The 14,459-nt window shown below is 34.5% G+C and overlaps 1 protein-coding gene across 29 annotated transcripts in view; it reads right to left on the minus strand.

The window, feature by feature from the left end:
* RIMS2 (regulating synaptic membrane exocytosis 2) overlaps positions 1-14,459 on the minus strand; it is a gene marked incomplete at its 5' end in the record, with an annotated part of 471,635 nt that overhangs the window by 157,716 nt on the left and 299,460 nt on the right. For all 29 annotated transcript variants that reach the window (XM_082045213.1, XM_082045206.1, XM_082045230.1 and 26 more), the window contains 2 exons: positions 5,044-5,160; positions 9,007-9,163. In XM_082045213.1, the coding sequence (XP_081901339.1) occupies positions 5,044-5,160; positions 9,007-9,163 (274 nt within the window). The remainder of the gene's footprint in view (positions 1-5,043; positions 5,161-9,006; positions 9,164-14,459) is intronic.

Genomic DNA, 14,459 nt, shown 5'->3' on the forward strand with positions numbered 1-14,459 from the left:
AAGGTGGGTGGTGCAAATAATACTGCAATTTAACAGTGATTTCAGTGTGAAGTAATGTGCACACTGTAAACAACAGCAGCTAAACAGAAATATTCTCCTTCCTACCACCCTTCCTGCAAGGCCAGAACACGGCTGTGCACTAGGACTGTCATCCCTTCAGTGGTGAAATCCATGGGGGCTCGTGACTGCGAGCCCCAGGAGAAGAACTTGTATTTGGCAACATTTTAAGTAAATGAAAAGCTGTTAATGGAAAGTGCAGGATAGTCTTGCCTACAGCAATCTCTAATGGTACAATCTTTAGTATATTTTTCTTGCAATTGTAGGCGTATATATACAAAATAATTCTGAAGTGCAATATGCTATTAATGCACACAGTATAATTTTGAAAGGACAAAAAGAACTGCATTAATTGAGATTTAACTTGATGCATATAATTTTAAAACATAGCTATAAAAAAATTTTCAGCAATACATTTTACTTTACTGAGTATTTGAAAAAGCAAAGAAATAATGGCATTGCATACCCATATATGGATATCTTATCCATATGACATACAAAACTAAAAATTGAAAATATCTCAGAATTTCCACATAAAGCATCAGCTAACGTTTATACTCTACAATATCTACAAAGATCTGTAATGTGCACTTTAAGGATTGCACTGTAAAATATGAACTAAATAATAGATTTTTACTTAATTACATACTATTCAGCTGTGTATTTAATAAAGAATATGAAAAACAAGTTAAATTTTCTGTTTTTCACTATGGTGCAATGTCTCAAAAAAATCTTTTTGTAGTTTGACCTCATCTAGCACCTAGCTATTAACAACGTTGGTTTAGAAGTCTGCTACTTCAGATAAAGCAACTGCTAGCATGACATGATTTTTTGAATGTGTATTGGTTTCAGCCACATTTAATTTTCTGTTAAATAATGGAAGCTGATAATTAAATGGTACCTTATTTAACATGCAGCAGACTCATTGTAGTGAATTATTTGGGCCTTTGCTGGTTTGATTATAGTAACCAGAATATCTGACATGCATTTGGGCATTGATTTTAAGATACGTTTTAAAAAAACACTTCTTTCAAGATCATGAAACAAACAAAGTGTTCAGCAGAAAATCTGTATTGACATGTGCTGATGAAATCATCTCAACAATAGTGGTGTGATAGTCATGCTAGTCCTAGCACACCAAGATATCATCTCTGAAGATATTTAAACATAACGGAGAATATTTCTTTAAATAATCATGGCTGTGACTGCCTCATTACTTTAACACAGTAGATAGCAACTTTAGTTCTTTACAATAGAAACTGTGCGATAGTCATGATGAATGTATAGTGGACCCAAAGTTTAATTTGCTTTTTCTTTCTTGTTTCCTTGTAAGTGCCTAGTAGAAAACCATTTCTGCATTAGGAGTTTTCTCATGCATTTCCACTGCAAGAGTTAGGCATCTTCTGAATGCTCTGGCCTACTGTATCTATGATGAATTCACCATTAGCAAGTTCATGCCTCAGGGAGAGCACATCTAGGCTAAAGAACATAGTTAGGTTAATAGTTGCTGAATAGTATCCAAGCTGGTTAGAGCTGTGGGCCTGAGTAGAATTTCCTTACACTGTCTTAGTGCTTGTTGTTAACTGCTGATACATATTTCAGAAATTAATACATAGATTTAGTTTTGGCAGATATCTCGTTTTTGGAACTATGCTAAGGTTCTAATTCACCTAATTATGTTGATAGCTTAAATATGAAACTCTGAGGTCAAATCTGGCTGTTTCCAATTTTTTCTCTACAATTTGATCATTTCAGTTTCCCATTATAGATAAAAGATCTTATGGAAGTTGGAATTATATTAGGTCATAAGCATTCATATTTCTTACCATTACAAATATAGGCTATTTCATAAAGAATGTGGGTACTTGCAAAAAAACTCCTCACATTTTGACAAAATTAATTAGTACATCTATTTTAAATATATAGGTAAGAAATTAACTTGATTTCCCACTTTGAGTTACCAGTATACACGGTACATTTTTGACATTTTTGATAATAGACCAATAGGTACAAATTTTAACTGCGACTTTACCCTACCAGCAAAGATCAGTATGTGATTTGCCAGCAACATTTGACATATTTAAAGGCCTGTTGTTTGAAATTAAAATTATCTCAAATGAAATTTTTAAAAAGTCTTTCAGCTTTTTTTTTTTTTTTAATAATTTGATTTTCACTCCTAACGATGCAGTTTTGAAGGTATGTTTACATTGCTATCATTAGACATTTCTGTATGTGGTTTCAGCTAACTCCTTAGTGCCATATACCTTAGAGAACTTTATGTTGAATTAAGTAGAGAAGGAAGGAAAGAATGTTCTTACTCATATTCTCAGTCATATTTTAACTGAGCATGTCTGAAGAAAGTACTTTTTCAAAGCCTCTTTTTTTGCAAACAGCTCCAAGGGATAAATGGACCGCAGAAACAGCAAACCATCAGAGCCATGCGAAAGCAAAGTGTGGGTTTTTTTCAGAGGTAAATGTGGAATAAAACAAGGATGACAAATAGAGAGCTTATAAGCATACACAAAGGTTCATTTTCTCCTCTTATCCAAACGGCCTCCAGTTCCAGCAGTTTTCAGTATCAATACCATTAAAGAGTTCCTTTAGCATTTGTGTATGCACCATTGGTTTTTTGTTATGTAACACAGCATCACAAATATGAAGTAACAAAATTTGAAGTCTAATAATCTGTCAATTCATAAAACCACTGTCAAACTAAAAATGAATATAAAACCTGATAGTGGTTGGAAATAGTATTTTTCTATTCTCTTCAGTGTTGCCTAAGACAAACAGGCTTCAGAGACTGCATGTTGCAATAGAGGCGTACCTAGTCGCCTAGTGACTAACCTGATTACACAGGGAACCACTCACCATGTACCAACACAAGAACCTCTGTATGTGTTTTGGAAAACACAGACAACATTTAAACCTGTGTTCAGAGATTCAGAGTACACCTACCAAGCACATATCTCTTCATCTAAAATGGTCATGTGTAAATGCAATAACCTCATCACCAACAACTTTCTGACATTGTTTTTCTGACATGTTCTAAAAAATTAATTCTCTCTCTCTAAGCCAAGCTAGTCCAGTAGGGGTTATTTGACTGAAGTGATGGGAAAAGATTGTGGTGCTGCACTTCAGGCTGCCTTTCACTGCTATGCATTTATCTGGGAGACAGCAAGCAAACTCGCACAGTGAACAAACCCAGGAGCACCCCATAAGGCAGGGGTGTCAAACTCATTTTCAGCAGGGGCCATATCAGCCTCACGGTTGCCTTCAAAGGGCCGAATGTAATTTTAGGACTGTATAAATGTGAAAACGAGTTTGACATCCCTGCCATAAGGCATATATAGGCTCTAAGGACAAGTTTATATCTTATTTCAAGGCGGACCAGTCTAAAATCCAACATAATATTATCTCAAAAGCATTCTGTACTTTTCTTTTAGGGAAACAGCTCAGAAACCTTAAGTTATTGTCTTCTGTATGAAAATAATAGCCTCATGAGCTAAAAATAGCATTCTTCTTTTCTATAACATAAACCGAAATATCAAATAGTTTAATGTAAAAATGAGGCATGTCTATGATCTATTATACTTGTATACCATTAACATTCTCAATGATGAATACTTGATTCCTTTTCAATATCTTATTTTTTTTTTCCCCTTTGACCTTTTTTGGCCAAACAAATTGTAAATCACTTGAATAGGTTTTTTGTGTGGTTTTTTGTTGTTGATGTTGTTTGTTTGTTTTCTTTTGGTACTCTTTTTTCTAACTTACCTAATTAGGAACAATTAATTATCTTTTTTTTTTTTATCTTACATTCCTTACAACCATTGTCCATCACATTAATGTTCTTTTAAGACATATTCACCTTTTCTGTTCAACATTGCTAGCAAAAAGTCACTGATTTCCTAAATTCTTTGTATTACAGTTAGCAACACCAATTTTGTGCTTTGATGTCACTTGAAGAATAGCCTGCAATAACAATCTGTGAAGGTATTAACTTCAAATACTAGTCACACAGCACTCAATAAGATTATTAAATAAATCTGTATTACTCCTTGCCATATGTAATTATGAAATGGGACAATATCTAACAATCATAACTCTCTGATTATAATGTGCTGTTTTTCATCTTGATGTATAAAAAGTGGGAAAAAATTCAAAATTAATGGTAAAAATCTTTCAATTTTCTCACCCGAAGACAATGAAGTGAGAAAGAATTTATCAATACTTTTTTTTTTTTTAATGTCACAAAGGCTCTACCAAAATTAATCCAGGAAAATTAACTACATTAGCCACCTATTGCCTGCAATTCTTTTGTATATGATTAAAATTCATAGAGACTGCTACAGCTCTGCTCACTCTTTGGAAAACCCCATTAGACAAAACAGTCATGGTAAGATGTGCCTCTATACACAAAGACCCCGATTACATTGTAACACACATTGTTGCAACTTTTGTTCTTCTTTTTTCTCACAGAAATTCTTCATGAAGTTGAGAAAAGGCAAATACAGTGCTAGAAGGTACTTTCATTACGGCTGTGAATTGCACTGTATCCAACAGGAGAATTGCATTAACAATGAGCTGAAATTACCCATCTTTATGCCTCTTTATTCAGCAGCAAAAATGACCCAATCTACTGGTAGATTTTTTTCGAGATATTAAGCACTTAAATAACCTATTAATATCATACATTAAAATATTTTTATAAAAAAGGACAACTAAGATATTTGTCTTTTATATTGCACAATTTCTCACAGGTTTTTCAGATTCCCTCTTGGCAAAGATAAAATAACTTGACAGTGAGCCTTGCGCGCACTGTAGATTTTTTAATGTATATCATGTAACCAGTGGATAAACACGTAAGGAAATGCTCATCTGTGGGATTAAGTAATTTTGCTATTTATTAAGGGAGCTACTGTGCTGAAGTAATTCACACTGATGAGTGCAGGGTACAGCTGTTTCTAATTCCAGTCAGATATTTACCTCTCTCTGTCCGGGGAGTAGTGGTCATCTATTACACGGTGTCTATCCATTCGGTTCAGGGTATTGTAATGCGCAGGAGTAGATCGAGTCCCTCGTGGTCCCTGATCCACATTCCGACTATGGATAAAAGACATCAGATTCTGAGTTCTGATTGCAGCTGTACCATGTCCCTTCATTGGGTTGTACAGACAATTATTAGCAAACATGGTGGTAACAAGATGTGCTATCTGACCTGTCTTTTGTATGCTTTTACTCTTACATATTTTTAAATCTTATAGTAAAAAAAATTCTCCTACAGGAAAATGTACTAAGTCCATGCTAGGTATAGGGGTTTTTTTCTTTTTTTCTTCCAATGTCTGCATGATCTGGAGACGAGAGGATATAATTTTAAAATTTTCTTTAAAAGGGTTAATTTTAGACAAAATTTCATTAGTTTTTCCAGATGAATACCTTCAAGGAAAATTTCCTTTCTATCTGAAATGTACACTGTAAAGAATTTTCCATGAGCTCTTGAGCTTGGCTATACCATAAAGATGTAAACTCTAGTAATACACAATGAGGACTTCTGGCTGCTACGGTAGAGTGCAGATTGCTGAAAACATTGTCATCTAAATTAAAGAGCAGATGCTTGTTTTGCACTGGAAATCTTATTCTGTAATCTCACTAGCATGGAATCTGAAAAAGACAGAACTGCTTAATTAGGTATCAGTGGTACACACAGTGCAGGCCTCATTAAAGAGAACCAATCACCTTTACAGTTGTATACTGAGACCAAAGCTTTGCCTGTTGATTGTTTTACTCGGTTTAACCATTAATCGCTACTGATACACACTAGCTTCACTTTTTCTGCTCTGTAAAACAAATCCACAAGAAGAGGAAGACAGAAAGACAACAGTTAGCTGTTAATAATATTTTTGTATAGATTTGAAAATGACAGTTTGCATGCTTCCCTACACACCAATTCCAATTTTAGACAAATAAATTGTTCTGCCTCCTGTCCTTTTGTGCAGTCTTCCCTAATGTGGGCCTCACTTTTTTTTTCACTTTTGTAGCATTCAGTTCCTGTGTCCTTCCTCATCACTTTGTCTGTGCTTTTGGTACCTGTCATCCTTACCTTTTGTCAATTGCCAGTCCCTGATTAGCATTAAGCTGTATGTGTACCCTTCACTGCTGCTGCCATGCTCTTGTATTTTTCTGCATATAAGTGATATGAAGATGTTGCACTACACATAAAATTTTCCTTCAGCTCTACCTCATTTCTCATAAAGCATTTTTCCACTCTAGTTTTAATTACATCAAATATAGAGTTTACTCTGGCTAGCAAACTTTATGTTTGCCATATTAAAAGCAGGTATAATTCTTCCACTCTACAACTCTTTCCTGCAACGTCTTCTCTGTATGTGTTTTAACTACCTTATTTATAACAAAATGAGACTATAGCCTTTACCCAGCCATTGGACTCTTTCATGCACATTTGTACACTAAAATGCACACTGACAGGGCTCCTCTGCACTTCTTTGTTAACTTTTTTACTGTTCCAAACAACCAATTCTCATTCCTCCTCTCTGAATTCTAGTTCCTGTCCGATGCTTTTCCTCAGGGTCTCCTTTTGTTCAGATTACAAACAAACAAACAAACAAAAACACCCACCAAAAAAATCCCCACACTTTTTTTTTTCTGTCTGTAGTATTATCACCTTATTTTACTCATCTTTTCTTTTGACTTAAATATTTAAGCTTTCTTAAGCTCTCATTTGTTTACAAAACACCCTGACCTTCGCTATCTGCCCACATAACCAAAACTCCTGCCTAAACTCTGATTATAAGCCTTACTCCGGAAAACTCAGTAGCATCCTGTCTGCTAAAATAACTTTCAGTAAGATTGTGTTATTGACGTGTTGTTCTAAATGAATAATTTCTTCTTTAAATTTCTCTATTATATCAGATTCTGACTACATGCTGCTTTTTAACATCCTACACAACCGCATTTCTACTGCTTCGAAGTGTTACTACTATTTCAGTTCTATTTCAACCTGCTAAGGGTGCCTTTGTCAGCCAGATTAACTGTTTAACAGAAAATGACATACTTTCTCTAATGAAAATTGTTCTGTAAGAAATGTTGTTTTCACAACATGTGTCTTCACTTCTTTGGGACGTTCTTGCAGTTGACAGAATGTGTATGGAGCAACTGAATAACAGGTAAGCAGGTGAAAATGTGGAATTTCAGGTGCTAATGGTAGAGAATAATGAGCATCCTACTAAATTTACCACAACTTTTCAGCCTAGCCAGTCTCTATAATCACCTTCTTCTTGCTTTTTCAAATGCGCTCTTAGAAAAAGCTAAACTTAATGTTGTGAACAACATTAATCCTGTGTATGCCACAGGATCAACTCCATTCTGATATACAGAGAGAATAACAGTGCATTAAATATATTCGCTGAAAACATTACAAGTGGAGTAATAATTTATTGTCAGCTACTATGCAATGTTTATTAACAAAGTCCAGTAGAAGGACTGAGCACTGTGAAATGGTTTCTATGAATGATGTAACCTGCACTTCTGTGGCCCAAGAGCTCCTGCCTGCAGAGGCATCAGTAAGTAACTGGAAGACCTCTGGGCGTGGGCACGTTTACTGCAGTCAGAACATGGCTATAGCAGCACATGTATAACAAACTCAACTCAATAGGGTGCAAATGTGATTAACAATGCTCATAGCCTTGCCAAATACACTCAGATTTTCATTAGAAATAATAATAATAATAGAAAAAAGGCATTTCTGTAACCCAAGGATTATGCCTCTTTTCTACAAGCTCTCAAGTTCTGGCAACCCAGTTTGCTGGGCTCAACAAGTCCTCAAAGAGATGATCTGGTGTGTGTGTGCAGGGAAATATATAAATAACGTATTTGAATGTGACAATGTAGGAAACAGCTGAGACATTTTTCTCTGTAAGTCTAAAATTGTATTTAAAAATGTAGCTTTAGGAAAGTCAGGAAGCAAGAAACATTTCATACACATAAATAAATGCAAAATTACATGAAAATGAAAAGAAGTCTTTTCAATGGTAACCGGTATTAATTACTAGCTTGGATAAAAGTTCTCCCCAAAATGAACACAGCATTCAAGCACAAACACAGACACACACACATAAAAGAGCTTTTGCTCAAATTTATGTCTACATCCAAAACAAATAGCCAATTATGTAGACAGAAATCAGAAATTAGAATAGGCCACTGTTTCTACTGTTTATGTCTCATTTAAAGTCAAGCTGTATTTACACATGGTTTTATGTTTCAAGTCGAAATTTAAAGATTCTACCTGTTAGATGTCTGCGATTATATGGGATAATTTGGGATCCTAATACCTCACTAATGCAAAAGGATATAATTTAGTCTGTATCTGTTCAAGGAAATGGTAAGTATGGTAAGTATGAAGTCAAGAGAATTTTAATCTAACAAAAAGAACAATGATAACAGAAAGGAAAGCAGAACATGAGAGAATCAGAATGGCTGTAGAAGAAAGGCATACACACATGTATGTGACTGGTAATATTGGATATGAGATATTCAGTATTAAATGGGAATAGTGAATATTATGGACAAAAAAAAAAAAGCTTCCTTAATTCTATGTAGACAAAAGGGTTGAAAACAACCAACAACCATTGACAAATGAACTCTAAGAAAATGTCAAACCACCATGATGCAAAACATGGCACCTTCTAAATAGCTCTGGAAAATGAAAATGTGGGGAAATATTATTCTTTCCTTAGATTGGAATTACTGATTTGCACATCAGTGTAATGTAAGAAATGTAAGAATGTAAGAAAAAGCACTATTTGCTTTACATAATTTCATAAGATCTAATTAATTCATTGACATTTTGAAAGTCTGGAGATTCTTTCCAGTGTTGTTACAGGATCAATACCACTTCGATTCATATACCTGCACAGTTAAATAACACTTTACCTTTGTGGAGGAGGGACACTGGGAGACCACGATCTAGTCCGTCCTATACTATCTCCACGGTGAGGGGACCCTGATCGAGAGCAATGATTAGATGACATAACTTGTTCTGGCACTGATAGCGTTGAACTTTGAAGATCTCTCCCATTATGTCGATAATCTAAAAAGAAATGCAAATATTGAATGAATCTGAAATGGTACTTTTTAATTTCCTACCATACCTGTAGCAGTTAGAAGCATCATAAAAAATTGAATTTGATCAATAATGTTATCATGTCTTCTTGTTTTCTGTAATATAAAATACACATGCAAAGTTGATTCCTCTGGTTATGCTTAATTTAAGTACAACTGTAGTTCCTATAGTCATACTTTAAAAGTATAGAAATAAATTACCATGCACGAAACTGAGGATTTATAATAATCAAAATATCCAAATATATCATTCATTTATGGTCAATATGATGCATTAATAAGAAAACTAACAAAACCGACTTTTTCTCCTTAGAATAATAATACAAAACTGATTATTGCATTTTCTAATTAAAATTGTATTGTAATGCTTGTGTATCATGTACTTCAAACAGAAACGCCCACACTTAAAAACTAATCCAAAATTCAGTTCAAAAATTTGGGATAGGAAACTACTACGTGGTTAAATATAGAATTTGGGTTCAAAAAATATTTGTGTTTCAGAAACAATTAAAGAAATAATGACTCAATGATATCAGATTTCACCCACAGGTCTGAACTTAAACAATGTGTTTCTTTCACAAATATATGCCACACAGACACCTGCTGAAGTCCTGGAGCTAATCTTGAATCACGGCAACAGAACACATAAATCAGGGGTGTCAAACTCATCTTCACCAGGGCCACATCAGCCTCGCGGTTGCCTTCAAAGGGCCAAAAGTAATTTTAGGACTGTATAAATGTAACTACTCCCTCAATGAAAATGAGTTTGACAGCCCTGACATAAATGGTCTAAGAAAAATCCTTCCCAATTATAATAGCTTAAAAGGCCACCACATGGCCATTTTACATAGGTTTTTAAGAAAAATCTTTTTAAAAAGCTGGATGTATTAAAGTGATTGTCTGCATCAAATTGAAAAAGATGAATTCAGTGTCCTAGGGTACAATGCCATCTGGGGAAAAAAAAAAGATGGCAGATCTACAGCAGTTTCAAAGAAGCTTTCACTTTTTTTTTGAATACGCAATGATAAGAAATGGAAGAATTGCAAATCTTAACCTGATGACAATGTTTATCGGAAACAGGTCTCCAAATAGCTCCTGATGAATACGTCAACTGATACACTTGACTTCTGTTCTGAAGACAGTAACCAAGTCACAAATATTTAGAGATCCACCTGGCACTGGAAAAATTCTGGCTCATAAAACTGTAATTCTTTTCCCATGAGAAGCTTCTGAGAGTCTAAGAGTATTTGGTCTTCTACTCCAGATTGTTCATAGTTTCCTTCCTGGAAAATGTTTGGTAACCATCTAAGCAAAACCTCATTAATTCAGTCCATTTTATGGTTCCAAGAATATTTGATACTTTCCACCAAGTATCCCTACTCACTGGCTTTAGGACCCAGGATATATATGGACCACACTAATTCATAAATAACCTCTAAAAATAGCACATCATCATAACACAACATTAACATAAAGATGCTGAGGATCAAATACTCCCTCATAACTTTGAGGCAATCAAGTCATGTTACATGTAGTCTCAGTTGAGAGCCAGTACTATACTACAGACTTTCATCCCATGTACGAAATACACCTATCAGCATACACACTGATACAATACGATTCTGGGTGAAACCACCAAAGGAGAGGCAGAGGGAATTTTATCAGTAAAACAAGATGTTTGTTATTCACTGACCAGTCAGTTGCAAAGATACTGGTATAACAAAGGCATTCTGACATCTGAAGAAGAGAAACAATGTTTGCTTTAATTAAGAGGAGAGGCCATAAAGTCTGGTGGATAAAAAGGAATACAAGCTTAGGCTAGTTTAGAGGACTCCTCTCCCATGGCAAGTTAAAGGGGAAATTAGCTGGAAGAAACAAAGTGAACTGTGATCAAGGCCAATACATAAAGAGCCAGCTCTTTTTTTTTTTTTTTTCTTTTTTACCAGCTCACCATGTAAATAGCTTATTTTGTCTTTCATTTATTGCCCAGTGCATCCTATAAATATTTTAGACTTGTTTATCTACGTCAGGTGTTGTAACTGAATCTTTTCATCTGAGCTGAATCTTGATAGTGCTTTCCTTTAGTGCAACCAGTTATCAACAAGGTATTCATCAGCCAAGGCTACCCCAATCTACTAAGGGGGCAGTTAACCACACTCCTGAAGACATCCACTGGAGGTGGAAAGCTGGCACCACAGGGTCAGCAGTGTTTCTCAGCAATTGGTGATATATAGGAAAACTTTCTAGAACGTGGCAAGTTATCAAGGTAGCCTTCAGCTCATTTTCTCCGTAGAGTGCGTCACAGCAAAATGAATATAGTATGAAGTAATCTTAATGCAAACACAATCAAATTTATTGTGTGAGGCACAGCTTGAACAGAACGTTCACTAAAGGGTCAAGAAATTTCGACCTTGATATATGGACAGTTAGTAAAGTGTAGAAGATACTTGAATGAAGTTTTTGCAAGCAAGTCTGGAAATCAGTAGACTCTGCAATTGTACAATTCTTTAACCAAAAGAGCTAAACTAACAGCTGAAAGATCAATAATGTTAGAATTAAAAAAGCAAAAAAAAAGCAATGACAAGTTTCTTAACTAAGAAAATCCATGAGATATTTGCCAGTTTTATACACTAAGCAAATATTATCCTCAATACAAAAAATAATGCAGAGAACTCCTTCTCATTGATAAAACCAGCTTTCCTAGAGAAAGCAGGGAAAGGACATAGGAGATATTTTATTTTGCCTGGAAGCTGGAAGAACATGAAATGTACTGCAGAGAACAGAGAGGCAGGAAAACTAGGAGGATCATTTTGCAGGTTCTTTGAAGACTCTGGTCAAGATGTCACCAAAAGAAGAACTACAGGTAAGAAACAGGCAACCCAGGGAATACAAGAGCCCCATGAAAAGCTTTGCAGGCCCATCTGCTACCCCAGGAAGCAGAAGAGCTATAAGCAATTCTGAGAGTTAAGACCACAAGTGAGAGCTCTGCAGACTGTTTTTGGATAGACTGGAAGTTATTTTCTCTATTCTTAAGTGTTATTTTTTTATATTTTACTAATTTTTATTTATGTTATATATCATTAAGACAACAAGCTCTGTGTTTCACAGAACTCATTAAAAAGCATTGTGTACAGAGCAAGAAACGCACTGAAACAACCAGCAGTTATTATGCTATGATATCATACTACATAGTGAAATAAAATAGTTCCCCAAATCCATATTTTCTACACAGAAGCCCAACTGAAATTGGAATAATTTAGAAAGGCTTGGTTTTCTACTATGTCAATAGGTGATTAATTGCAAACAACATCCTTACAATGCAAAACATATATTTTCTAATTTCACAGTGAACAAATATTCTGACAATATTTTCGTTAAAAAATTGAAAAATCTGGAAAATGGGTCAGTTGGGTTTTTTTAGTTATATTAATTGAAAGGTGTAGTAAATAGTAAAAAGAAATAAACAATTTCCTAAAAATAATCTTCAAGTGGCAGAAAGGTTTTAATCTTTAAAAGACAAGTTGATACACATGGGGAAAATTGGTATTTATCTCCAGTAAGTCATAATCTGAAAACACATAGGTGAATAGCAAGTTATTATGAGCTCATATATAATGAAACAGAAAATATTATTTACGGTACAAGTACACATGGCAGAATATTGTCTACTATTACCCTAAAAATCCATATTTATATATATGAAAAACACAGAGGTGGGTCTTAGTATTCTGCATATGTGGGGAGAATTTGTAGCATTTGGAGATGAAAATCATAATGAAGAGCAGTAACATCAATTAATAGAAAAATTATATTTAAAAAAATCTAACATTTAAATCAACAGTTGTATATAATATTTGGTATGTACAGTGGATGCCAAAGTACAAGGGGAATGAGTGATAGCATAAGGTGTTCTACTTGAATATACATACTGAAAGGCAAGGAATTCAAATAATAAAACAAACAAAAAAAACCCTACTGTGTTTAAAAAATTCCTAGAAATGAGAACTAGTAAATCAGAATAATTCAATATATTAAATCTGTGTACATATACATATTAATTAGAAACAAAAAGCCTCCTCCAGCTCTAACTTGTTATTGTAGTTGACTACTTGCACAATTTTGTTGCAGTAAATTACAATATATGACTATCTAATTAAATTGTCAACTATAATCCTGATCAAAGAATGTTTTACATTAAATTGGAAGCACACATGCAATGCTTTCTGGTAACTGGTAGTGCTTCCTTATAAAAAGTTCAAAAAGTAGGAACTATCAGTGGTCCTAATAATTTTGCATCAACAAAACTCAACATGTTAAGCTGAGTTTGAAGAATTAGATTCATATTCTCTACTGTATAAATGCATGAGGAAAATCAGGTATTTCAGAAAAATGAACCAAAAAAATGGCATGCTGTTAACACAGCCACGTAGATACAGCTTGCAGAAGATGCCATGTTTTGAACTTAGTTGCCAACATCCTGGATGCTTCTATCCACTCAGGATCCAAAGCCCTGCATTTTCTCCTGACAGATTGTATCCTAGTGAATTTTTTAATAAAAATTTAATAGGGATAAGGTGAAAAAGTGGGGTTTTTTTCATTTCCTGGGAATCTAAGAAAACTGCAAGGCTCATGTAGGAGCTAGCTGACTAGTCACTCAGACTATGCCAGTTCAGAGAAAAAAAGTATAATCATGTACAAAATTTTTTGATCCAAAAGCTAAGAGTTTAGTAAGTTTCTTGATCAACTTTGGACTTAAGCAAGTGTGCTTAAAGCCAGCTTTGGCATATCAAATAGTTTGGAGTTACAGTATCAGTCTCAAAGGCACTTGGTCCTAGTATATCACAGTTTATTCATCGGTCTTCAAGGTTTTATATTTATTTTTAAACAAGCTTTCTCTATTTGTAAAAATGGAGATTTTTTTAAGTATTAGTTTTTTTATGAAAAATGTCATGGGTTTATTGTTTTATTTACTGTTTTATTTTTACAAATAAATGATGTCCAAGCTTCAGAACCAGTTTAATATTTATTTTACTTTCTGAACGAAGAGATCAGAATAGTATAGTTAAAAGAATAGTTAATTATACCTCCTCTTCTTTAGCATGTGACCACTGCTGTTCCTGAATGAAATGGCTGTCTGTGCTTGAATCACAGCACATGTTGTGTGCCCAGTCAGTGGGATCCACCATGTCATTATGCCACCTATGCACTGATTCTTTTCTCCAGCTGAAACCAGATGAAAAAGATGGCACATACCAGACTCCACT

The sequence above is a fragment of the Streptopelia decaocto genome (assembly GCF_964273445.1).
Source record: "Streptopelia decaocto genome assembly, chromosome: 2".
Taxonomy (NCBI): Eukaryota; Metazoa; Chordata; class Aves; order Columbiformes; family Columbidae; genus Streptopelia; species Streptopelia decaocto.